At 36.5% G+C, this 26,544-nt stretch overlaps 2 protein-coding genes across 15 annotated transcripts in view; one reads left to right on the top strand and one right to left on the bottom strand.

Annotated features, from left to right (window-relative positions):
• LOC108754480 (fasciclin-1) overlaps positions 1-26,544 on the top strand; it is a 377,227-nt gene that overhangs the window by 316,158 nt on the left and 34,525 nt on the right. The gene's annotated exons all lie outside the window — the stretch shown is intronic.
• Positions 7,698-26,544, bottom strand: part of LOC108754482 (tropomodulin) — a 72,717-nt gene continuing 53,870 nt past the window's right edge. For 7 of the 14 annotated variants that reach the window (XM_018496779.1, XM_018496784.1, XM_018496787.1 and 4 more), the window contains one exon: positions 19,547-20,338. Coding sequence is in view for 5 of the 14 variants with exons in the window: in XM_018496784.1 (XP_018352286.1) it covers positions 20,304-20,338 (35 nt within the window). In the remaining 9 variants the exon portion in view is untranslated. Of the gene's footprint in view, positions 9,676-19,546; positions 20,339-24,590; positions 24,782-26,406; positions 26,487-26,544 lie in introns of those variants that run through there. The other 7 variants (XR_001939709.1, XM_018496785.1, XM_018496782.1 and 4 more) reach the window with 7 other exon arrangements.

Below are 26,544 nucleotides of genomic sequence, written 5' to 3'. Positions count from 1 at the left end.
CTAAAAAAAAAAAAAAAAAAAAAAAAAAAAAAAAAAACACAAGTGCGTTAAGCTGTTACACGAATCTAGAAGCGCGAAGGAAATAAAGTATCTCGACTTAGGATGCGCAGGGGAGGAGAAGTTTGGCACTCTTAGCTTCTATTAGTTTTGCAAATTTACAACGGAAAGCAATATCCTCTTAATTTTTCTCGTACTATCTAGGACACGGTGACTTGTTAAAAGAGTAAACTGGCAGGAATTCGTTCTGCGGAGTGAAGGGGAAAAGAGAGGGTTTGCTGCACAACGTATCTTAAATACCTGTTAAAGAATTAAATTAAGAAAACGCGAAAGGTCGCTGAATTAATTCCCGACAAAGAAATTCGTCCGCAGAAGGAATTCCTATCTCCTTTGATTCGCTTATTTTTTTTCTTTTTTTTTTTTTTACGGAAAGACATTCCGTGACCACATCTACTCTAGGTGCACGGCACGCGCTATCGTTCTATCGTAATAACTACATCCCGATGAACTTTCTTTTCCCTCCACGCTCATCGCATTATTGCAGACACACGTACAGGCACACGCATATATACACGCACACCTTGCCCGTCGAGTAGCGAGCTTACCATTAAGATCTTAGCTGTATGCGTGCGAGCAATAGCGACGGCCCATCTTACTCGTAGAAGGGAGGTCCGAAAGACGCGGTTGAAAGGAAACTGGTGTAAGTTTATAATGAAATCGATTAGACGCATTCAGTGCGCACTGATGCACATTAAAACTGTTGTATATAGATTAACGTAAAGGTACGTGTTTAACTCTGGAACATACACCACAGGACCCAAACGAAACTTTACTTGCTTCGAGGAAGAGAAAAAGAAGAATTCTGTTCTAATGTAATATAAAACTTTCGGGCATTGCAATCTATGCAGGTATTCTAAATCATCATTCCTAAATCTCAGAGAGCTTCAAAATAAAAAAGGAAGAAAGATATTAATCAAAAATCTAAATCAAAGTTACATCCTATTAAGGTTACAGTGGATTTGAAAGATCTATTGTAACTTTGACAGGTGTGTTTTTTCCGAATTTTTTTGAAAGGTGTGTGTTCTAGGGGTTAATATAAATATAGAAATGCGAGTTAAACCGCGAAATCATCAATACACTTTATTGTGCCCCGTTAGATAAAGTGTGTATTTTATAATTCGAAACTTTTGCATTTCACTTTTATACTCGAATTCAATCAGTGTACAACGGCCTTAATGTACACCAACGCACACCAGTGCGTCCAACCGAATTTCCTATTAGAACCGATAATCAAATGAGATCCGAAAGGTGGGAATTAATTGTTTCGTTGGCCAAAAGTCGAAAAAAAAAAGGGTAAGTTAGCACTTCTCCGAGCACTCTTTCGATGGTCGTGATACATATTGAAAATCTTTGATACATGCAAATATATTTCTCAGATACGTACCGTTTTAAAACGCATCGCGAGAGGATTTTGACTATGGATTATTGAATTTTTTAAATATCCGCATATCTTGGACGCGATCCGAGACCCAAAGAGACGCGGAGAAGAAGCAGAACTTTATTCGTCAATTAATCGGATGTTCCCTTGGTGAGAGTATTCTCGCGCAAGCTTATCCATCGAGGAAATGAATATTAAAGGATAATGAATATTAAAGGACAAACGGAGCTTTTCCATTTAGCCTTCGTTTTCGCTAAGGTAAAATCGATTTCACATTCTCTCACGAATAAAGTCCTGCTGCAAGCGCCTACGCTTGCTTGTAGTGCAAACGAATTAAAGTAATAAAAAAGAAAAAAGAAAAGAAAAGAAAAACGAATACTCGACACGTTCGGAGCTCGAAGGGGGTGATAAAGCCTCGAAATTTCGTGTCCTCCTTGAGGATGAACCTGAAGTAAATGCAGTAAGAGAATGCGCAAGATGGTTCACGTTCAACTGATAAAACGCCGAAACCTAAATGAAAGACAATTGACTGATCGGATCGTCGTTAAGTTCCGCAACGCGATCCGATAATTTGTTTGCATTAGTCACGTATAAAAAGAAATAAAAAGATTGTAATTAGCGGGCGCGTAATCGGAGCAGCCACAACTTTCTCCGCGAGAACTTGATTTAACAAGAAAAAAAAAAAAACGTCGATGTTATACGTGTTGATATCAGTCTATACATATATATAAAACAAATAAAGATATATATAATAAACAGAGATATATATTAATGAGGAAGAAAGTATCGGTCGAAGAAGAACGAGTCGAGGGGAAAAAAGACGGAAAGGTAGATAAAAAGAAGAGAATAAAAGATTGAAAGAGGAAAGAAACAAAATACTATCAGATGATAACTTAAACTTGTTGTTGGGATGAATTGATATTACGAATTATTATTATTATTACAATTATTACCTATATAAAATATACATAAACTCTAATTAATACTGTTTGCTCGTTAGATGAACTAAGAAAATGGAAAAAAAATAGCGAAACTCTATTTCTCCGTGTAGATGTGTCTTAATGTTCAGCTTGTACGGCAGCCACGCAGCCGACACTAAGTGAGCTGGGTTCGGGGCTGCCATAAATCGATGGGGGATGATTCGAGTCGGTACGCGGGAGACGAGATCAAACGGACTGCCACGCGAGACTTAAAAAAAAAAAAAAAATCTTCACGCTCGTAGAGCGAAAAGAACGTCGTACGGGAAAAAGATGCACACACGCCGTCGGTGTTGTTACTAATATTATTAAAGGGCCATAAATTGTTGAAAAATCGACCACCGTCCACGAGTCGCGTTTTACAGATAAACGTTATCACATTCACGAATATATTCCAAGATTTTGTAACATATGGCGAAGTTATAACGTTCACACTTCGCCGTATGTTACAAAATGTCTTGCATTAACCCGGGAATAGTCACCTGGGGTATTTTTATAACTTCAGCAACGAGAAAATGTGAATTGTAAAATGGATATTGTTTTCTTTCTTTTTGAACATATCTTCTCTTTTTTGTAATAATTATTACAAACCTTTAAATACGCAATTGTTTCCATCGGAAACTTATATAAAAAAAGTTATATTAATTAAAACAATCTTCATTTTTTATAAATACTATTGAAAATATTCATGATAAGCTACTTAATGTGCTTATTACGTTTAATATTTTTCTGGTTTAATATTTTTCTGCTTACTTTTTCCAAAAATCATGAGTAAATCTGTAAGGCTCTCGAATACCAATAAATCGAAAAACAATATATTTATCGTTAATAATGATCATTTTTAATTGAAGCATAAAAACACCTCAGGTGATCGTTTACATAAAAAGAAAATGAGATGGCTGCTCCTGGGTTAATATTGTTGAAACGTAAAATTCAAGTTACTTTCCCCATCTGGATTTCGCGAACGATGGTCGATTGGTCCCACGAAAAAAAAAAAAGGTGAAAAGAAAGATTACGAGGAAGTGCATTTATGATTTCCAATTCGCAAGCGAAGCTACAGCGAACAAATACATACAGCTAAGTTTAGCTATCCTTACGAATAGTTGTTAACTGTAGGATTACAAATAGGACCAGAGCCGTGATCCTCGTAGAAGTGAATAGACAATTGCGTGAATCGTTTGCCGGATATCCGAATGCCTGAGGATCCTCGTGAAAGTAATCGACCTGCGATTAGGTTTCAAAAGTGCGCGATATTTAGAGTATAAAAGATAAAATGATTTCGGCATTTATGGATCTGCGGATATTCAGATTTCGGCAGCGTTTATAGATCAAAATCCCTAAGATACTCACACACATTCCTAGAAACGTTTCGTTGAGGACGTTAATCGTTGACAAAACCCTTGACACGCCGTTGCCAACGAACGTTAATCGCGGCATCGATTACACAGTCCCTGCTGTCGTCTTTTTTTCATCATCCCTATTATTACTCCTCCGCTGTTCTGTGCCGCGAGAACATTGACGAGAACGATTGCGAACGCCCAGCATCGACGTTTCGCGTTCACGCGTTTTCCTGTACCACATACAGCACACACTTAAAAACAAAAGAAGTGCTTAATTTTAAGATGTTAAAATGTTTTATTCTTGTCTACGTTTTTAAACGCTTAACCCTTCGTAATTACACTCCTTCTGGGGTCAAAATGATCCCAAATAATTGCCGTATTCACAATTCTATGAAGTAAAAAGAATTATTGAATATTAAAGAAGTTATTGACTCCAGCAACCTAATCACAAAGGGATAAAGATGTTCATATTGAACAAAATTTTTAACTAAAATATCTTTAAGTGTCCAAGCAGAACAACGAGTCATTATGATAGTCAAGATGATGTCAAAATGATTCCAAAATGATTATTAAGTCATTTTTCAATCATTTCGATTCATTTTATGTTTCATTTTGACGTTATCGTGATTTGTTGTTCTGCTTAGGATTTAAAAAACGGAGACAGGAATCAAATACTTTAATATCTTAAAATTAAATACTTCTTTTTTAGCGCATGTGTACACACACACACACACACACATTCGTACACACAAAATGCACGCGCACATTTAGAAGTCTCTCACGAAGGCAGACGTTCCCTCTGTCCTCGTCGTCGCAAGATCATTTCGAGCCGCATGTTGTAAACATGTTTCGCACTCGTATCCGATTATTTAAAGACTCGACGATCCGGAGTTCCTGGGATCCTCCAAGGCTTTCGGAAGCGGTTCCTGGAGGATGCCGACGTTTTCCGGAAGCTCCTGATGACCGGAAACGGGGGGCTCCCCTGGGATTCGCGACTGCTGGCCCGAGGATTCGAGGCACCGACGGTTTCAAGGATACGCTACTGATTGCATTTACGCGCGTAGCCGAAACGGCAGCGCGTTTTATTTTATTTTTTTTTTAGAGCAGGCTCGATGAAACGCGGCGCCACGCGCCGCGACGTTAACGTTCGCGTTAGCTTAAGTACGGGGTTTTTAAGCTTTTTAAAGTTACGGCCACCGCGGGGAGGGGGGGGGGGAGCGCGATATCCCCTTCTCTCTCGCCCCCGGTTGGCGGCAGGTGATACCGGTAAGTGCAACCAGTAACTTAAGCACGCCACACACCATTACGGTAAATCATTAACATGTAAGAGTATAGAGTATGTAAAGTGACATAAAAGAAGATGGGAGGTCGCAGGCGAGAGATCGTGGTTTTTAAAATTCCGAATGAACGAAGAGCGTATATATATAAATATAAATATATGAATATAAATATAAATATAAATATAAATATAAAGTGTAAGCGATTTCGTATTTTAAGCGCCGGATAGGCGGGTTTCACAGAAATTAATTGACGAACTATTAAAGATTATTATTTATTAGCTATTACAAAAGTATATGATATAAATATATGTATATTATATAAACCTTATACTAGTAGGGGAAATCAAATTTTATGTACCACAGAGCTATTTGTATAAAAGGCATTTGTTTCACTACACGAATCATGAATTGTCATCGCTGGACATTTGATTGCCCATCATCGTCATTGCCGTCACCGGCCTGACGGCAACTTTAGGTAACATATATTTTGGATAATTAATCATGAGAGGATTTCTAGTTTTTATTAGGATCTTAGGTATATACGTACATTTGCATTACCTGTGTATTTTGTCAAGGATTAGTTATTAAGTTTCTAAGTCACGTGCGCGCTTGTCAATGCGAAGAGACTGGCGTTTTTAGCGAACGATTTTTATGGAAGGAACCTTGCTCTGTTCGGGCCAATCAAATTTGCAAAGGAAAAAGTCGAGGAGAGCGTATGTACCTTCGAGTTTGCGGGCGAATCGGCGGCGTGTCAACTCTTTCTGTCTGTAGATAAGAATTCGAAAAATAAAAAAAAAAATATCTCAAGATTGAAAGATCCAAAGAAATCCATTGATTCAAATCGATTAATTTAGAGATCGAAGAAGACTATGGATTCGTAGAAGTGTTCAGATATTCGAACGAAAGATTAAACGAAAATATGTAATATCTTTAAGGCTTCAAACACCTGTTCCGATTCATCAATCACAATAAAAAGTTCTAAATTTTCTTTTTTCGCTTTCGAATAATATCATTCCCCCTCGAAATAGAGATTGATCGAGACGGGGGGACGAACAGCTTCAAAAATCCGACTCGGCCGTCGTTCGTTCGGCGAACATTCACTTCACTTGTATCTCGCTTCACTACACTGTGTAGATCCGATCGCTTTCGCTGTATGATTTTACAAAGAATAAAGAATACTTACAAGACACAGATCGGAAGGCGTTTATTGAAACAGTCCACGATGACCCCAGCGAGATCGAAGATATGTACGGCGGAATATGCGCCGACATGTGAGAGGTAAGTCTTATGTTCGGTCACACGAGTTTATATATCGTCTTCTGCGATGCAAAGACCGTCTCTCAATTGAAACTGGATGCAGAACGATATTGATGCAACCGTCGCATAAAAAGAGGCCGGAAATTACACTGAGAAAAAATTGTGTATTAAATTTTAATTATATTTATTCAAATAATACCACACTGAAAAAATTTCTGGTTGAAAATAGACGAATCAGAATTTTTTGGTAAAATTTATTAGAATTTTAGTTGAGATAACCGGAATTCTGGTTGATACAATATTTTTGGTAAAATTTACTAAAATTCTTATTTTTACTAGAATAATTATATCAATCAAAATTCTAATTATCTCAACTAGAATGCTAGTAAATTTAACCAAAAAATTCTGATTCGTTCATTTTCCATCAGAATTACTATTTAATCCAATTAGACCATTTTTCTCAGTGCAATTAAACATTTACTTATAGTAATGAATATTTATTCAATAAAAAAAGATTGTTAAAATTAATGATTCTTGTAACAAATAAATCTTCATATTTAGTAAATATATTTAGTTAATACTATTCAATCGAATGATTTATTAAAATTTAGAATTTTTTTTCAGTATATGATTTCATTATTTTACACGCTGAGAGAAAAATATCGAAGTATTGCGAAGCAAATGTTACTTATGAAATTTGATTGTAATAACGAAATATACATTTCTGTAAAAAATATCTCATTAGTACCAAAAAAATAAAATAGATTGCTTATTTGCTAGGAATAAAATTTTATTTCGTTCGTATATTTAAATAAATATTTATTTAAATATAAATATATTTCTCACAAATATATTTTTAGGCATCTTTTTCTCGGTGCACGAATTTCTCTTTCGCGCACGGAAAAACAATTTTGCTGAAATACCTAAAAATTTATCAGAATACATTTGAAAATAATTTTGTTTAGACCATCAAAATAATTATGTAGAACGCTAGTTGCTAGAATGTGGAAACTTTTTGCAATATTGTTATCAAAACTTAAATATTCTACATAATTATTGTTATACAATAGTTCAACAACAGATTATTTTCAGATTTGCTTCTAGCTAAATTTTTAGACACTTCAGCAAAAAAATTGTTCCTCCCGTGCAAATTTCGCGGATTTAGGTCAATTTAGGTGAGAGCAAGACACAAGCGTAAAAAATACGTTTTCCAGTAGTTTATTTTAAACCTCGTGTTACAAGATAAGGCTAGCAGCAAGGCTTTGTTCGTGCGCGTGCATTTGGATTTCGTGTGTTGTACGTGTACGTAATGTGACGCGTGTAACAGAGTACATGTGCGATTAATACGTTTACAATAAAGATCGCCGGAAGGTCACGTGCGAATTGAATTATATTCTTTCATTATCGATATTCTTTTTCGTTTCTTCCCGTTTATCGCCGCCACGACTCACCTACGCTTACCAAGGAGAACTTGGCACGTTCATTTATGGAAAAGCGTAGAAGATACGGAAAAGTCCAAGTCGATCGGCGGAACTCGAAGATTCTTGAGACTGATGGTGCTAAAGTAAAAAGTCGGTACGCATTTCCAAAAGTGCGAAGACACAAGTGCGGGTTACTTAAATTATAATCTGTCGAGTTAATTGCGACAATTCAGACTGATTGCATATCCTCATACAGCGCGTGAGAGTATAAAATCTCTTTCTACAGTTCTACAACTCTGTTCTACGGCGCAGCAGTACTTTTGATCAACATATTCTCCGTGAATTCAGTTATCCCGAATACATACAACGTACCCTATGACAATCAGCGTGATTTACATCAGTAGGACTTCTCCACATAATTATCTTCACCCACGTATTCGCGCTCCTTTCTCTCCCTCTCGTTCGCACCCGCATGCATACAGAGACAATTACGTCACTTTCTCTCTCGCGCACTTTTATAATAAATCCAGTCTCTCTCGTTACAACACGTAGGTCACATCGATTGATTAAAAACGATATTGAAGACAATATGTACAGATTGATTGTATACATGTAGACATGTATGTGCTAAATTATGATTAATTTGAACGACGAGTTAGTACCTTAGTGAATATTACAGTGACATTGCACGCCGAGCGGAACGAATCGGGTTGGTGGTATCGTTCTTTACTTGCATCTAATGAAAAATTTATGTAATCGCAATTAATTAATCGACTTTAGACATTCCAACATTTACTATTTATAAAAGTGGCAATTAATTTTTAAAAAAGCACTGTGAAGAAGATTAAAGAATATAGAAGCATTAAATTAAAAATAAAATCGTGTCGATTCTTCCGTCTTTTAATCTTTACGTTTACAAATTTTCCTATACTTACCTCAGCCACAGCGATGCATTAAAATCATTTAGACACAGCTATTCTGAATACAGAATAGCCACTCATTTATTCTGATACATAAGAAATGACGAATCGTTCTGTCTAAGATACAGTGGTAAAAAGAGATGATTTTGACAAAAGAAGAAAGAAAATAGAAAACAGAACAGTTTTTGTACCCGATCAGTTACACTCGGTCGAAAGTTTGGTCAAATTAATTAAATGAAATAACTCCTTCCCTCCTCGTATAAATATTTAAATAATCCAGTTAAGTAACCGTTTACAGCAAACGGCGCGTATATTATATTAAAAAGGTTATCCTTTTGGCTCCTTTCACTTCCCTTATCGTTCCCTCCGCGAAACTTATCTCCGACAACTTAACAATTATATATACGTTGCAACATGTATAACATATACATATATATATATATATATATGTATATATTAACTAACATTATCAATACGCGTTTATTCGACGATCTAAATTTATTACATCATGACGCGTAATTGGAGTATCTTTATTCGCCCGATATAGCTTTGTATGTGATGCAGGAATATATATTTATATAAATGTATGTATACATATATCTATATTTATTTAAAACAACAAAGAGACGAGAGACACCCGCATATAATTTGTCATACGAAGCTTCCGACTTTTCCTCCGCGTATAATAATTTCAATTGTCCGTTAATACGATTTCAGAACGATTTTTTAAATCCAGCTGGAGGATTTAGAATTCCACGAGTACAAAAATGGTACGCTTCCGAGATTGAATCCGAGAGATTCGACACCTGCGCTGTACAATGACGTATGTTACGTGAATGCATGTGCGTGCGTGAGTACGCGTGTGGAGGCCGTTTCACGGCGCGGTGCGTTTGACGCGGCGAGAAAAATCACACGCGCTTATCAGCGTATCATTGTCGTCGTCATCTTCGTCGTCGCCGTTGCCATCGTCGTGGCGATCATCGTCAGTGCATGGCCCAGCCGATGGTGTAGTTACGAGAAGCTCTTCCCATGCGGCGCAGGCGATCTGCCGAAAGAAACATGCTCGAGGGAGCCATTACGGTGGGAGGTGTTCCAGGGGCATGATGATCGACGTGAGGATTTCTTTGAGAATCGGCCTGGGAGACTTCGAGTTGGAGCTCGATGAGTTTCACGCGGCCACGGATCCTCACATCCGCGGACATTCAGATCAATAGATGCGTTCAACAGAAAAAGCGACTTTGCACAATTGTAAGATTCTTTAATATGATTGATTTGTATCCTTAGTTCCCTATTGGATCTAAATGTATGAATTAATTATGTCAATCATATTAACCATTAATAACATTAACTTTTAGTAGATTGATGGCCACAGCACACCGAACGTGGTTCTCTTAAAAATCTTATTCTGACAAAGGAAAATAAAAAGTATCGTCTAGATGCCCGGAAGTCTCAAGGCTCACTATTTTTACACATCTCTCTATCTCACACAAGGATACAATTGATATAAAAAGTTAACTATAATAAAATATACACTGTTGATTCAATAATACCATTAATGAAATAAATATTTTACCCTTTTGTTTTGATAAAATTTCACTTGTTTCATTATACTGTTATTGTAAATCAACAAGATTATATTCAATTAAAATGATGTTATTGATTAGCATCATTTTTTTTTCAGTGTATTAATAAAAAATATAACTGTAAGATTAAACAGTTATAATTCCCTGTGTTATTTTAATTGATAAAATGAATTTTTTTTGTGTTTTTAGCACCTTATAGTTACCAGTTTCCATATCTTTATACCATCTACTTACTTAAAGATTAAAGAATATTACAACAGTTGCGAAGTTACTTTTTCAATCGAACGCAGCCAATGACTCTCGAAGGCGGAGCGATTCCAAAGTCATCGACTAAGCTCTTTGGATTCGCAGATCCTCGAACGCGCGGATCGTCGAGAGATGATCGGACAGACGGGTAGTGCGATTATTTTATCCGGCTTCAATTAATTTATCCGACAACTTCGACCGCATTTCAAGTGTCGCTTCAGTCAATAAAGATAATCTTCCTCCTATATAACGACAGTAATTGAAAAACGTACTCAATTTCCGATATAAATGTTTAACAATATAAAAAGGATTTGTCGTGATATTTGACGAGTAAATGAAAATTGTACAGAATGTCCCAGGACGTAATATAAATCCCTGTAAGCGCGTAAAAGCTTCGTCATGAAACCACGTCGTGATAAGACCGGCTGTTAAAGCTCTCGAAAAGTAAACGTAAAAGGACACTGGCAATCTGTATCACGATGATTCTTCAGAAGAGAGTAATTCGTACCGTCCGCTACCACTTTTCCCGGATTTCCCTTTTTTCCCGTCTCACACCGGTCGTAAAGCAAAAGTAATTAACGCGGGTTACGCGGGTACTATGTCGAGCAACGACGATAAAACACTTTACGTGTCAGAAATTTATATACATGCATGGAGCTTGCCGCATTAATTCGCACGAGGACATATAGTATGTATGTCGTACCTCGACGTGTACGTGTGATCAGTGATCTCGCGGTTGTGCCCATGAAGGCAACGAATTTCCCGCCGGCATTAATTTCCGAGTCGCGATGAAAAGACGGAAATTGTACCGTTCATTCACGTTACGTTGTAATCACTTTTGCAACGCAACGAAAGTATAATTGCGCTAACATATTATTACGGGCGTTTATTAGCCGCCTTAATGGACGTGTTCAAGTCGACAAAAAAGTTAGCCTGCTTGCCAAGCGATTTAACGTGATGACATTACTTATAGATCCAATCAATTATACTCGTCAGATGTCGGAGGACCAACAGCCCAATTTCTTCAGTTAAATGATATTTTATTATGTTTAATTTCCATGTGTATCAAAATGTAAATAAATCTATTTCTGTATGGCTGAATTGCTTAGTTTCAAAGTAAACAACATCATGTTATATATATATAACGTCCTATGCACTTATAAAAACAATAAACTAAATTTCAGTCCAATTTTAATATATACTTTTGAATTAACTTGTATAATTCTACGCGGAGAAAATAATTGGTTGAATTAACTGGAATTTTGATGGAAAATGAACAATCTAAAATTCTAGTCTATTAAATTTTTGTTTAAATCTACTAAACATCTTACTAAATAGAATTTTAGTAGATTTAATTAAGGAAATTCTGAATGTTGATTATCTCAATTAGAATTCTAATAGATTTAAGAATGTATTAGACGTATACAATCTCTGCAAAGAAAATTAAATTTGGAGGTATGTTTAATATTTATAAACTTCAAATAAACTATTTATATACATATAAAAGTTGTGTGAATAAGATTATATTTTTGTTTAATAACCCCTTTTGTAGTTTATTTATTTTATTTGTTAAATTTATTGTTAAAAATTAAAATTAAAAAAAACGATAAAAAGATTTACATTTTTCTTTCATAAGTACTTCAAATATTTAAAATAATTTATGCAAACTTTCATTGCGATTCACTGATTAGTTACAAAGATATAGAACAAATAAATATTTAATTTATTTACGGAACAACTGTTGATCACAATGTAACGCTACGTAAATAATCTTGAATACATATTGTATTATAATAATATTAAAAGATGTATTTTTATTAGAATATAGATTTAAAAAATATTACTATTTATTAAAGTAACTTATGATCCCCAGATAATAATCAAATTTTGTTATATTATTTTTTAAACGTGATTTAGAAAAATCTGCAATTTTTTCATAGTTTTGTTATTATTTTGAAAATATGTATAAAACATCCTTAACGAGAATTCGTTAAGGATGTTTTATACATATTTTCAGAATCGTTCATTTTTCACTCTCTAAAATTCCAGTTAATTCATCCAAACATTTTTCTCCGTGTATTGTTTTAGCTAAATTAACGATACATTGAGTGGAAGCAGCGGCGACCAATGAAAATGATTAAAAACAATTGAAATTGAATATAATTTAATATTACTCTAAGAACGAAACTATTTGATATTTCGGCTTCTTAACCGCGAAAAATCGAACTCGGATCTATAGATCGCGAGTCAACCGCACCGAGCAACAAGCCACTCGACGCTCCAATAATATATTGATATGGTTGTAGTTATTTTCGATTGCCACAACTATATATATATCGATTGATAAAACTATATATAGTTATTATTTCTATATGGTAATCATAATCATAATTATAGTAATATGTAATTATACAATAGTTACAAATACCAGGTTTTCTCTCAACGTATACATTTAATAGTGCACATTCAAATAGCTCAGCGAGCAAAGTAGCAGCTTCGTTCGGCTCGAACACGGCCAACGATTTTAGGAATACGATTTCGAATTCCCAAGACGTTCTTCGCAGCGACGCAAATCTTTTCTTCATCGTCCATACACTTGCCAGCGGGACGTAACCGTACCGCCCGTCGTCACATCGTACTTATAGCGATATTTTTATTCAAGACCGTGCCGACAAAAACAGGGCGCGCCGCGCCCGATAAATCTCACGGGCTCGCGAACAAAGTCGCGTGCGGCAGTGCCTTCGATATAGAAATCAGATTTATTGGCGCGGCGTGTTCCGCAATTTTTTGCCGATTAGGGAAACGGCTGCGTCTGCCATACGGAGATAAACGATTCGCGCCCAAGGAAAGTTCGGAGATTCGAATCGCCGGACTACTACGAGCTACGAGCTACGAGCGCTATATCCATTCGCAATTTTTCTCGACAGGTGGAGAGTTGATCGTTTCGTTCGCTCGTCCGGCAGCTCCGGCGCGAGTGACGCTGTGACAAAATGCGCGCACGACTCGTAACAGATAATGCGAAACGTGACTCGCGATACGAGAGACGTGAGGCCCCGGAGCGCGTTACTTGTTATCGGAAGACCGATAAGAGATCGCGTCGCGGGTACGTGACTCATGGCGAGACACGGTCCACGGGCGTGGGCTCGTTAATAACCCAACATCAGCCGGCTTTTGCCGGACGACGGCATTGCACGACGGTGCACGTGTTAAGTTACCGTGCAACCGCGCTCCGCGTTTAATGGGAAATTAATTATCGCGGTGCGAGTACGTGCGCGAACGGGGATATGGACCCCGGGAGCTTGTAACCGAGTTCCGCTGCGCGATGAAAGCTCAGGACGCGAACATCGTTGTGTAATTCGTTATTACCGTAGCGTCTCGCCACGGGCGCGCGTGGTACGACGTAAGCGCCTGTAATACGTCAGCCGCTAATTAGTTTAGCTGTCGGACGATCCCTTCTCGTAGTTTGCACTGGCTGGATTCGCCGATTTTCCAGCGGTTGCACCTCGCTCGAATTTTTCGCGGCCGCCTTGTTCATTGGGAGAAAAATTTTTGGTACTTGTGTAACTACAATTACACGTTACTGCAATTATGATTATTACTAATAATAATATTTTACTATAATAATAATTTTTTTTTTATTATATTATTATTATTATTATTATAGTAGTAATAATTTATAATAATAATTTGTAATAATCATAATAATAATATATATAGTTCTATCAACAAATATATTTAATCAGCAATCGAATAAAATGACTATAATCATAGTTATTGTTATCATAAGATAGTTGTAATTATTACTGAAATTTCTGAAATTTGAAAATGAACGAATCAGAATTTTCTACGGTTAATGGTTAAATTTATTTAGAATTCTAGTTGTTGCAATATTTCTGATAAAACCTACTAGAATTCTTATATTTTTACCAGATATAATTATATCAATCAGAAATCTAGATATCTCAAGTAGAATTCTATTAGACTTTCTAGAAAATTCTGATTCGTCCATTTTCCACCAGAATTACTATTTAATCCAACCGATCATTTTTTTTTAGCGTATATATAATTTAATATTTGTTGGTAAAACTATACATATAGTTATTATACCAATATTATAGTAATAATAATCATAAATAACATGAAATATAGTTACAAATATCAAATACCAATTTTTCCCTCGATGCAACCAAATGCGGATATCATAAATACGGTTAATTACGCCGTTAATCAATTTTGCAATTGAATCGCGCGGCGCCGAAAGACTGCAAATTCAATCCGTCGAATTTTCAACATAAATTTAATTGAAAAAATTTTATCCGTTAATACGAATTTTCCCGAATGGGGTTACGCATTTAATTTATATAAATATTATAGATGATAACGTGGTTACAATTTTCGAAAATTTCACAAAACGCATGCATATTTTTCTCTTTTGGAAAAAAAAGCGACTCATTTTTCGTTATCTTTACATTGATTGTAAGAGAAAAGTGTTTTGTATTTATTATTATAATCGAATAGTAAAATAATAATGATTAGGAACTCGATTTTTATAGTCATTATAATGACAATAAAAATAATTGTATTTATAATTCTTTACAAAAAAATTTAATTGGTACCAAAAATAGCTATGAATTATAAAATTATAATGATTAGTGCCAACTACATATTTTGTTTGGTATATAGATCTATACAATTATTAATACTAACACATAGCACAATAATAATTATAAAAATGAAGCTCCTAGCCATAACTACTTTATCATGCAATTATAGTCATATAAATACAAAATATTTTTCTCTCAGTAAAACCGCTCTTAGACGAGAGATCGCTTATCGCAAAGAAATTGCGACAAATAAATTCCAGCAATCGCGATCGAACTATTACGGTTAAATCGAACTATCGGTGGGGGAAAAAAAACAGATAAATCGACAATGCGATGACAGCTTCTTTATGAAACGTGTAAAAAAGGTGGACGAGGTAACTCCTTCGCGAAGCTCCCGGGACAATCATCGAGCATTTCACGCTCGACTGACGCGTCCCTAGATTTCATCTTCCCTCTTCGAAAATTCTAAAGTACTTCCATCATACTTTCTTACTGTTTCTCTTGTCCATCCCGTTCTTCACACACCTTCCTCTCGGCCACGAAACATCGCTACAACCTCTTCAGAAATGTCGCTCCGTCCTGTTCTTCCTTTTCTATCCTCCGGACCCTCCCTGACGGTTCCTCCATCTCGTCGGCGGTCTGTTTATCTGTTTCAGGATAATTCAGATCGCCCTCGTCGCCCGCGTCGGTATATACAGGACGAGTCACTTCGTCAGAATTTAATGCACCGTAAAACGAGGCTTTTCCCTCCCTCTCGTTCTCTATCTTCGTGTCTCCCTGCACTTCCGAAGTCGCGACTGAATCCGCTTTATCATTACCACTGCAGTTGCAAGCGCGCGCCCGTGATTTTGCAAGCTCTCGTTGCCGAAGAAATCCGCTCGCGGGATGTAGCCGAGATAAGTAAAGCCGACGAAAGCCTCGACCCGCTCGATAGAAGTCGCGTTCCCGTTCTAATGGGAATTCTACGAGCTCGTTGCATCGCCATGCGATTCCGTCGCTAATTTTTAACCTATTGTTATATATAGAAATCTTTGCTGAGAGAAACAGATTCATTTCAAAACGTCCATTCCCAAATATCTATTTTTGAACGTGACTGTGAAAATGTATCACGTAAGTGTAAGAGAAAGAAGAGAAAAAATAAAAACGTGTGGAAAAAAAAATAGGAACGTGTAATCATAATTTGTACGCTCTGAAACTTTTAGAATGGATCTCACTGTGAAGAGTGAAATCTCACTCTTGAAGATTGAAAATTGAGCCACTCTCTTTCAAGACTGGTTCAATTTTCACTTAAAGAAACTTCTAAAGGTTTTAGAGAGAACAAATTGTGATTACAGACTGCTATATTTTTTTCTCACGTCTCTTTTTTTTTTTCTCTGGAGTGAAATTCTACTCCGAAGAATTTAGAGAGTATATTTGAGGTATACATTAATATATATTTGGGACAGCCTGTATCGTGTTATTGATTTACGTATCTAAATACGGTAAACGAGACTGAAATTTTTTGACTAGGGTCACTAATTAAATTGCATGATACACAGATCCTAATGGAGAAAATAGAAAAATATTTGTTCTCGGTACGTTTACATATGCGTAGGTGCGAATTCATACGCGTTTGGATGAATACGTATAAAAACTCGCAATTTGCTCCGGGCGCTCATGTATGACGAATCGCGTGCTACTTTGTTTTGTAAAATTGGCAGGCAGATACTAAAATAACGGGAAAAAAAAAAAAAACAAAGGGGAGGTGGCGGAAGGAAAGAAAGGGTGAAATGGAAGAATAGCGCCCGGCGATAGAAATTCGAGGCAATCTATTCGGTAATTGAAGCTTCCATTATTTTTCCGGCAGAACTGCATACAACCAACTCTTTTCGTCGATTCTCTTGTTTTCCGCGTTTCTCTGCATTTCGTAATACTGTACGTGTATATAAATTTTTTTTTTTTTTTTAGGTTAATGTTTTTGAAATTGTATATTACGGAAAATTCAGCACCTTTCTGAAAGAAAAATGAACGATAAACGTGTCCCGCGACACGACGATTTAAATTGGAAGATCCTGTAATCTCTCGGCGAGATGTGAATCTCATAGAATGATTCCAAAAACAACACTAAGTTAGGCGTTTCCAATATCCACGACAAATATTTTTATTTTGCGATGAATAATATTTTCAACATATTTCTTATACATACATTTTGCGTATTTTTCGTTGTACGATACCACGCTATCCGATCATCAGGGGGGGGGGGATGTTTTTCTCTCGTTTAATAAATTAGTTCACTTGATCAGAGTAAAAGTATGACTCTTCATGCTTTTACGGTGTGCATTAACTTGTCAATTATTATTAAAATAGAACTAATTCACGTGCTAATTACGTGTATAATAGTATATAATACTATTGGTTAACACATATCGTTAACGCATTAGACACATACACTATTCTATCAATTTAATATATCTACAAATAGATGGTGTGATTGTGTTAACTATATCATACTACCAAACTACCTTTGCTGTAATACACGGTTTGTGCTGCAGTGCCTACATTGGGGGATGCAAACATGTAAATTAGATAAAATATGTATAAAGAGATGTTGGACACAAAGTTAATTAATAATGCATTCCTGAATAAAATACGTAAATATACATATCAGTATGTAATATGCGGAATAAATGAAAAATACACGACGTATACATGATCACGTTGTAGCATCTAAACTTCGTTGTAACTTCGTCTATTAATAATTCTCTTAAGCGCACTGTTAAGATCATTTTCAATACGACGCAAAATTAGCCCTCGCATGTTCGGTATTCCGAGATTGAACTACGTTTTCGAGAACGGGAGGCAAGATTTCTGGATTGCAGCCTGCGTTTAACTGCAAGAGCGATTCCGGGTAGCCCGAGCCTACAAAACAGCGGCTAATCGGGGGTAAGCTTGAAAAAAAGTCACGGTGCCTAAGTGTGCCATTATATCAAGTAACGTGCGGCCCTCGCGCGCGTTACAAGCTTTGCATGCGCTTAATCATCGCGATCACGGCGAGATCGGCACGCACGCCGATAAAACGGGGGTGGTGCCTTGCGAAAAATATACCTCGCTCGCTAGATATTTCGGACGTTATCGTGGAGGGTAAGAGTTAGGGCACCAGATACAATAAATACGGGGCGAGGAATTAGATTTGTGGAATTGTAGAAACGAGGACTTGGTTTTAATATGTAGGAAAGACACACGTTTCAGTCCACGATAAATAAGTTAGTTTCGATACTGAGAAAAAAATTTACCAAATCTTAATACATATTTCTTTGAAATAGGCAATTACTTATAACTATTAATAAATAAATATTTACTCAATAAAAAAAAGCAATAATTAAATCACATTAATGGTTTTTGTATTAAATAAATATATGTTTATATTTAGCAAAGATTTACTTACAAGTGTTTCAAATATTTATTAAAATTTAGTATTTTTTCTCCAATATATACATATAAGATTTATAATGTAATGAACAAAGTTCTCAATAATGGATAGTTTTTAAACTGCAGGCTATCAAAAGTGATCTATGAACACTAGATATAGTTTTACACCTTAAAAACTATAATACATCATTGAGCTTTTGTCACACATCTTTTGTTTATCACATTATAAGGTATATAATATATATAAACTAATTTATTTCATCAGGACCCAATTTTCCATATAATTCCGGGATTCTTTACTCCTTCATTGTGAATCGCTTGACGCTTAAATACCTTAAAACCTTCAGATATTAATTTTATCTTAACGATAAATTCTTTTACATTAATTCTGATTTTCTTTACGGTTGATAAGCTTTAAGTATTAAAATATTTTAATTCTAAATATTAAGAAGATGTAATAACGTCGATTCACTTCATAAATATTTAACATTGGATATTAGCAAAGTGCGGCAGCATCTTGAAATGTCTTCTACAAGAAAAGGAAAGCTCTACCAAAACGATACCTAGCAGCTTTAAAACATCTCGAATAATAATACAACTCGCAAATCTCAAAAGCAAGGACGGGATTGTATGCATGCAGGTGTAATAACATCCGTCAATTATTTATTTCCTCGATTTGACATTGGGAGAAATTGGAGGCTTCGTGATTTATCTTCGCGTTACTTCTACGCACGCATCCATTCGGGACAATAATTAATTCAGTATTGTCACGTGAGCTACGGCATCGCCGGAATTATCCTGCCATCCAATTTCTAGAATCGTGCGTCGCGCGTTGCAATGTAATCGAACCACCCACAGTGCGCGTGTAAGAGAGAGAGAGAGAGAGAAAGAGAGAGAGAGAGAAGTATATTGTACAAATATATACTCCATGGACGACACTCATGCAGCACGAACGGCGAATATATACAGCGTCGCGAGGGGATGTAAAACAAGGGTTGGCGGGACGAAGGGACGAGGTAACGGCGAGCAAACGAGAAACGGAGAAATGCGATTAAGCGACAGTAGTCGGCGGTACATTGCGCGTTCCGATCTCGACGATTGCCAAGCACGGCCATCGTCCCAACGTCAACGGCCAGTGTTGCCTCTAGAGTCGTCCATCCTATGCAAATTTCATTCCCGAAGTCAGCACTGTGCGGTCATCTCACGAGACGCTCGGTAAGTCGCTCGATCGCGTCGTAAGTGGGAACGATCGTCGAGAAAAGTTTCGCAACTGTTATCATCGAATAAGCTGTGTGATTCGAGCTGTAATTTCAAGAGAGTTTAAACATTCGAAGGGATTTCACGATTCCTCTTGATTCCGTTCTTACTTTTGCATCATTTGTATATTCCTCTTTATTTGCATCCGTAAATATTCGCAATACATTTTTCTTAATGACTGATCAATTTAGCGCGCAGAGAATCGATAGCCGAAGTACCCACGCGGGTACTCTCAGATTTGAAGCTGACAGGCGTTGTCATAATATTGTCGTATACATATAACGGAATAGGGAGTCATGTAACATAGGCGTGCAGTTTCTCATCTCGCCATCGCCGTCCTACTTTCGTTCGCATTTCCTCGCACAGAGAGACACAATAATTTTCTTAGCAGTCGCGTAAACGACAGGATAAGTAGGTTAAGCCTCTAAAGCGATGACATAGCGGCAATAAGATCGGTTGATATGCGGAGGAAATGTACGATATTTATATAACATAATATATTTGTGGTGTGCATTATATATAGATATGTATATGTATATATGTACAAATAATACCTAGGCGAACGCCACTTCGCGTTAAGATGTCGCCACCCCGAGCCGGGACTGCCGTACTGCAACAGATACCCGAAACATTGTCATCATATGCGTTTAGCAATGAAAAAAAAGAAAAAAAAAAAAAAAGAAAAAGTACTCTATCGTTCCGAGACGCATGCCGGTAAAGAATACGCAAGAAAACAGACACGAACGTGTCGCTCGACCTGCGTCGCATCCGAGAGGTGCGAATCTTTTATTTCTTTTCTTTTATGATTTCTGCTCTCTACACTTTAAAAAAATAGAAGGGTGGATTTAACGCCATAATTGATTTAACACACGGTGTTGATATAAACATCGGTACTGCGAGGATTTAACGCAATGAATTTTTAACCATGAATTTTTAATCCTCAGCAAGGGGCATTTGGACTCAAAGCGAAAATTTTAAACAATTGATACAATTTACACGATTGGTGTTATGAGAATCAATCTCACTGTAAAGCGAAAGTTTAGTTTTATTTTGTACTTTAAATAGAACGTTTCAGAATTTAATGCATGGAATAGTTTTTATAGCTACTCTCTAAATTCTTAGGAGTCTCACTCTAAAGAATTTAGAGTGAGACTCCTAAGAATTTGGTTAGAAAAAAGTGGCTCAATTTTCAATCTTTAAGAGTGAGATTCACTCTAAAAGTTTAGAGAGTACAATTATTAAGGATAAATCCACATCCATGGTGTGAAATTCACAGCACCATATTTCTATATCAACACCAACACTACATTTAAAAATAAATATCAGTGTTAAATCCACGACTATATTTTTTTTCAAGCAGAAAAAAACTTCTCTCTGCTGCGGATTCATACAATTTTCTCTCGATATCTTTTTCTTACTTTTACCGAAACTATTACTGCGCTAAATTTCTTTTCGCGGCCTTATCTTCGTGTATCACTTTCCTGAAAAGAAGACGCGACACGACAATCGTAAAACTGATCGCCGGACAATTTCTCAAAGTTGATTGGCGAATAGCGACATGTGATGACGCGCGGAACGATTGCTCGTTACCGAGTAAAAGGCAACATTACTTGATTGAAGGGACGTACTATTCGAAACGCGCGGCCATAATCCGTGCCGTAAAATAGTAATCTCGCCGCATGACAGGAATAATAGAACGAAAACGTGAAACACTCTCTCGCGGATCACCGAGCGCGCGTTGCTTTTTAATTGTCTCTCGCACGTTCGACCCCGCCAAATTGTTTCGAGTAAAATGGTGAATTCCATCGCTGGCATCGCAATTTCCTTTTCACACCGCTCTCGATTAAAACACACGCCGATTTTATCAGTTTCTCACTATCAAATTAGAAACTCGACTCGAAAATGTGTAAGCTTTTCTTCAAGGCTATATATATCTTATTAATGAGAGAGAAGTTTTATTCTCGGTTCATCACGAATAAGCAGTCTAGTGTCAATGAGATTTTTTAAGACATAAAATGTAAAGTTTGAAACGTCTTAAACTAAGAAATTGATCAATCGTAGTCGATTGTTCTCCTCACATTCGACTGATCAATTTCTTCAGGCTTAAGATTTAAAGCTGAAGTTTTACGCTTTAAAATCCCATTGACACCGCTTAAAGTAAGTAACACGATCTTTTATGCGACATGCTTCAATTTAGCGCACATAACACTTGCAATTATAGAACCGGAATACAAGACAAAGTATCAACTGACTATTGTGCTATTCAGGGAAAGTTCTTGGCAACGTGTATAACTACGGTACAACTTTAATTACTTTCCATAAACAGTACAACAGTTGGCCGATACTTCGTCTATCGCGTAGTACTCTTGTTTTTAGATGATGATGATAATCGGATGGGAAGTATCACGTCTTCCTTCTAGTTTTTTTCGTGCACCTCTCACTTTTCGCATTTCGGTCGAGCGACGTGGCATGCCTCGAAATGCATGCAATTATGCACTAGTCTCGCGAGCTGCTCTTGCATATCGACGTTAAGAGCCCTCACCTGACGTGCAATCATATTTTCCCGCAGGGAAAAATCGCGCGGCAGAAAATTTTCGCAATTTATCCCTTTACCCGCCGGATCGTTTTCGCGGCTGGTAATCTGCCAATTCGTAAATTATTCTCGCGTGTCTAACAGCATCGAGCGGAAATTTAAAAGCACCTCGTAATTTATCGACGGTGAGGACGTAAGCGTGCTCGTCCCGATTGCGTTCCATTAAATTTTTTTGCTCAGCGTGCCTTTACAGGCGGGACAACAAAGGGCCCCTGGCATCTAAAGATTTAATATGCATTTGCGAACGTAACAGCGACGAACTCGCGCGGAAATGCAAAGAGCAGCTCGATAACGAGTCGTAAATTTTATGACTTTGGGTTAGTAGAGAAAAAAAAAAGAACGTCTCTTGTAAAACTGGCAAAGATATATACACAACGCGGCGCAGCATTGTTGTTAATCATTAGACAGAGAATCATTAATCCAATTGCACACAAGTTCTCATCAGATTTCATTCCCAGAGGAACATTTTTAATCTACACCGCGATAGAGAAAAATCGCAGGTGAGCGGAAACTGGCGGTTTAGACGCTGCGAGAAAAGATTTTCCAGAGAAGCGTTACACAATAAAGCTGTTACATGAAAAAAAAAAAAAAAAAACAATTCTGCTGAAGTATCTAAAAATTTAGCTAGATACAGATAAAAATAATTTTTTTGGATTATCAAAATATCTCCATTATAAATAGTATGACGAGAAATACTGAAAAAAGTTTTGACAGTCAGTAACCAGTTTGAGCTTCAATTTTTTTATTTATTGATTAATTTGTAATTTAAACTTAACCTCGTTTAATAATAATTGTGTTTTATAGCTATACATATTGTATAATCATTAAATTGATAGTTTTATTATTAATAATTTAAAAAATTACTACAAAACCATCAGTTTAATCATAGTTAACTAACCATAGTTAAAAAAACACAATTTTTACATTATCGTCATTAAGTGTTAACTACAAATTAATCAGAAAATGCCAAACTAAGATGAGCGTCCTTTATCATATTTTTGTAGCCCAACAAAACTATTTTTCTAATCTATATATATTTAGCTAAATTTTAGATATTTCAGCAAAATCGTATTTCCACTGTCAACGTTAAAATTTTGTTCGCAAAGTAAAAGACAAATCGCGCAAATATAATCTGAACATCCGCGAACGTTCTTTCGCTGCAAATTTCTAAATGGTCGATAAGCGAGCGGACGGTTTAAATCGAAAATTATTGTAATTGTTCGTTAAATCCTCCCCGATAATCCGCACGGGGCGATCGGAAAGTTATTTGATTCTAGCGTAAAACAAAAGCGATATCGATAATGATACCAAATAAATGTACATTCTCCTTTTTTTCCGCATAAATTTGTAGAACACTAAAGTAACGTAAAGCGGTCACTACCTTAATTAAAAGCCCGTAAAACCCATAAACCTCAACGTGTAATAGCCGCGCCGTTATTTATTCTAGTTTCGGGCGCGATCTCTAAAGGTGCGATTTACGAGCGAGATCTTTCCGTCACCGTATAAATTCCGTGCATAACGCAACCCGTTCCCATCGACAATTAACATTTCACGGTACGTGGGAGTACCGTGCGGAATATTATTTTAAAAGACCGCGTAATTCGCGAATAAATATTAGCAATTTTGCGCCGGGTGTGCGAACATTCGCGGGCTCATTAACGCGGCTCGCGTCGTTAATCCCCGATGAAAGAATGGATTGTTCTCTCTCGCGCAGTCCCTACGATTTGCATTTTAAAAATAACGCCGCCGTACACCACGCGTCGTTTTGTCATCGTTATGACACCCGGCGCCGATCTGCATTAGCACCTCATAAAATCTCGTGCGAGGTAAAACACGATAATACACACGCAACTCGTATTCGCACTAATAAAATTCTAAAGTCAATTCTAAAGACTCAATTAATGAAAGGAAAAAATCCTGAGAGCGACCTTAAAAAATAAGACTCCGACGATTCCACGAATTAATGATAATTATTATGTCGTGTAATTCGATATCTCGGAATTTGCGAATCTCGGGATTTTTAACGCGAATAAAAGAAACATATTCCAAAACTGAGCATTAAATTGCATAAAATTTTTTGGATTAGAAAAATTAAAAAATATTAAAAAATGTATCGATATGTTTTCACAAAGCTACCCGACGCCAGTTTTTTTTTTTTTCACGTGTTATTGGATACAAATTATTTCGAAAGGAAAAAGAAAAAGAGAATTATTCGCCCTTTTTACAGGAAAGACTCGATTAGACTCGTTAGTCGGCCTCTCTGAAGGATAAGCGTGTATAATTGAACGGTACTCGAGCCAAAAAAGATCCTCGCGAATAGCTCGGACGCGATTCACTCGGTATAAGACGTCAGTCAGTTTCGGTTGCGCCAACGTTGGCGTGTGTTAAACTGTCTTCCAGCTGACGGGTTAATGCCAACAGGACGTCACGTGAGGCGAATAAAGCTCCTAGGAACCTCGGCTCCCGTGGAAATTAACGCGTCACGACTTCATCGGGTTTGATAGGATGCGTCTAAACCTCATTGCATCGCTTGTGTCGAGGCAGGTGCAGCTATAAGTAATAATGATGCTGCGCGCGAATCAAACTGATGCACGATGCACGAAAAGTCACGCAATCTACGTCGCAATTCGATGAGCGAAAGTTAACATCTGATTCGATATTATTCGGCAACGATTATGGAGAAAAATGTAAATACGTGCTACGCGTAGAAAAATGTTTGGTTGAATTAACTGGGATTCGAGCGAAAAAATGAATGATTCAGAATTGATTCTGATTAAATCTATTAGATTTCTGATTAAATCCACTAGAATTCTAAATGGGATAATCAATTCAGAATTTCTTTTACTCAAAAAAGTGATCTTGCAGTTATAGCGAAAAATTTCTAAGTACGAAAAATTAGCTAAAATAGATCAATTTCTAGTAACTACTGCGATATTGGATATATACTGCATCTAATCATATAGATGACAAAGATAGAATTTAGATTTGTGCTATAAATTCTATGCGTATGATACGTAATTTTCTATTAAATACAAAAAAATAGAGATAATTCTAGCTGGAGCAGCAAAATATTTTTTTGCGTATTGATTAAATCTACTAGAATTCTGGTATTTTTAATGAAAAATCTAGTAACAGTGTTAGACCAGAATTCTGAAGCGTTAATTTTTTCCAGTAGAATTCCAATTAATTCAACCAAATATATTTTTCCATGTACAATTTTAGAAAATTTTATGGAATTGGCAAATTTATTATAGGGACAGACGCGTATTTATGTAAAATTTACTTTCCTTTTCTGATAAATAAGCGTTACATAGAGCTACGTAAGATACATCTTTTACATTTCGTAAAGTAAATCTATAAATTACAATACATCTCAATAAAATTTATTTTATCGACGAGTATTTTTTGCCTAAACGTTGACAAAATTTACTTTACTGCACGGTAAAAAATACAAGTGAATAAAGTCTTGAAAGTTTTTCGCGCTTATCAGTGTTTATCTTGAGAATAATAATTTACTGTAAGATAATAATCACTTGGACGGATCGACTATAATCGTATAAATATACTATCTTACATCTCTGGTATTTTTAGGCAGGTGAAGTTGGTCATAAGTTCGGCAAAGATAGCCAGAATATTTTTATTATATATAGTCTTGTAAGATAAAAATTACCGAACCATTTTTCTCCGTGCGAAAATATGTGTGATTTATCATATTGATTTTATTTTGCTTCCGAAAGAATAAGACGTTGCTATTTGCATTTATATCCGCGATCGCGTGACTTCCGAAAATAAGACGTCGAGATCGAATCCGACGAATCCATCTCCAAGAATGTATAAGACGGAATGACGCAAATGCAAAACCGTGCATCGCTCTGTTCGTGCTTTGTTCCGAGAACGATCCAACGAGTATTCCGTTCGCGACCGTGTTTGAGCGATTGTATGCTTTTCTCGCGGCGCGCGACTTGTCTAAAAAGCTGTGTTAGTGAAGCTGCAAAAATAGCATTGACGTTGGTTAAACCTTCCCCGTAAGGAGAAAGGAAGTGCGGTTCATTCGGCTGACGGTCTACCACACAACGGGTAGCTACCTTTCATTGAATCAAGGCAGGTTTCCTGTGGTTCATGTTAAAGAATCGGAACTGTAGCCGCAGCGTTAGATCTTTCCGTACTGTTGGGAAAGAATAGGTGTCGTGAGTATTAAAAAACATATATCGCCAGCTTGGATT

The sequence above is a fragment of the Trachymyrmex septentrionalis genome, unplaced genomic scaffold (genome assembly GCF_001594115.1).
Source record: "Trachymyrmex septentrionalis isolate Tsep2-gDNA-1 unplaced genomic scaffold, Tsep1.0 scaffold8, whole genome shotgun sequence".
NCBI lineage: Eukaryota > Metazoa > Arthropoda > Insecta > Hymenoptera > Formicidae > Trachymyrmex > Trachymyrmex septentrionalis.
This window is presented reverse-complemented; position numbering and strand designations above follow the sequence as displayed.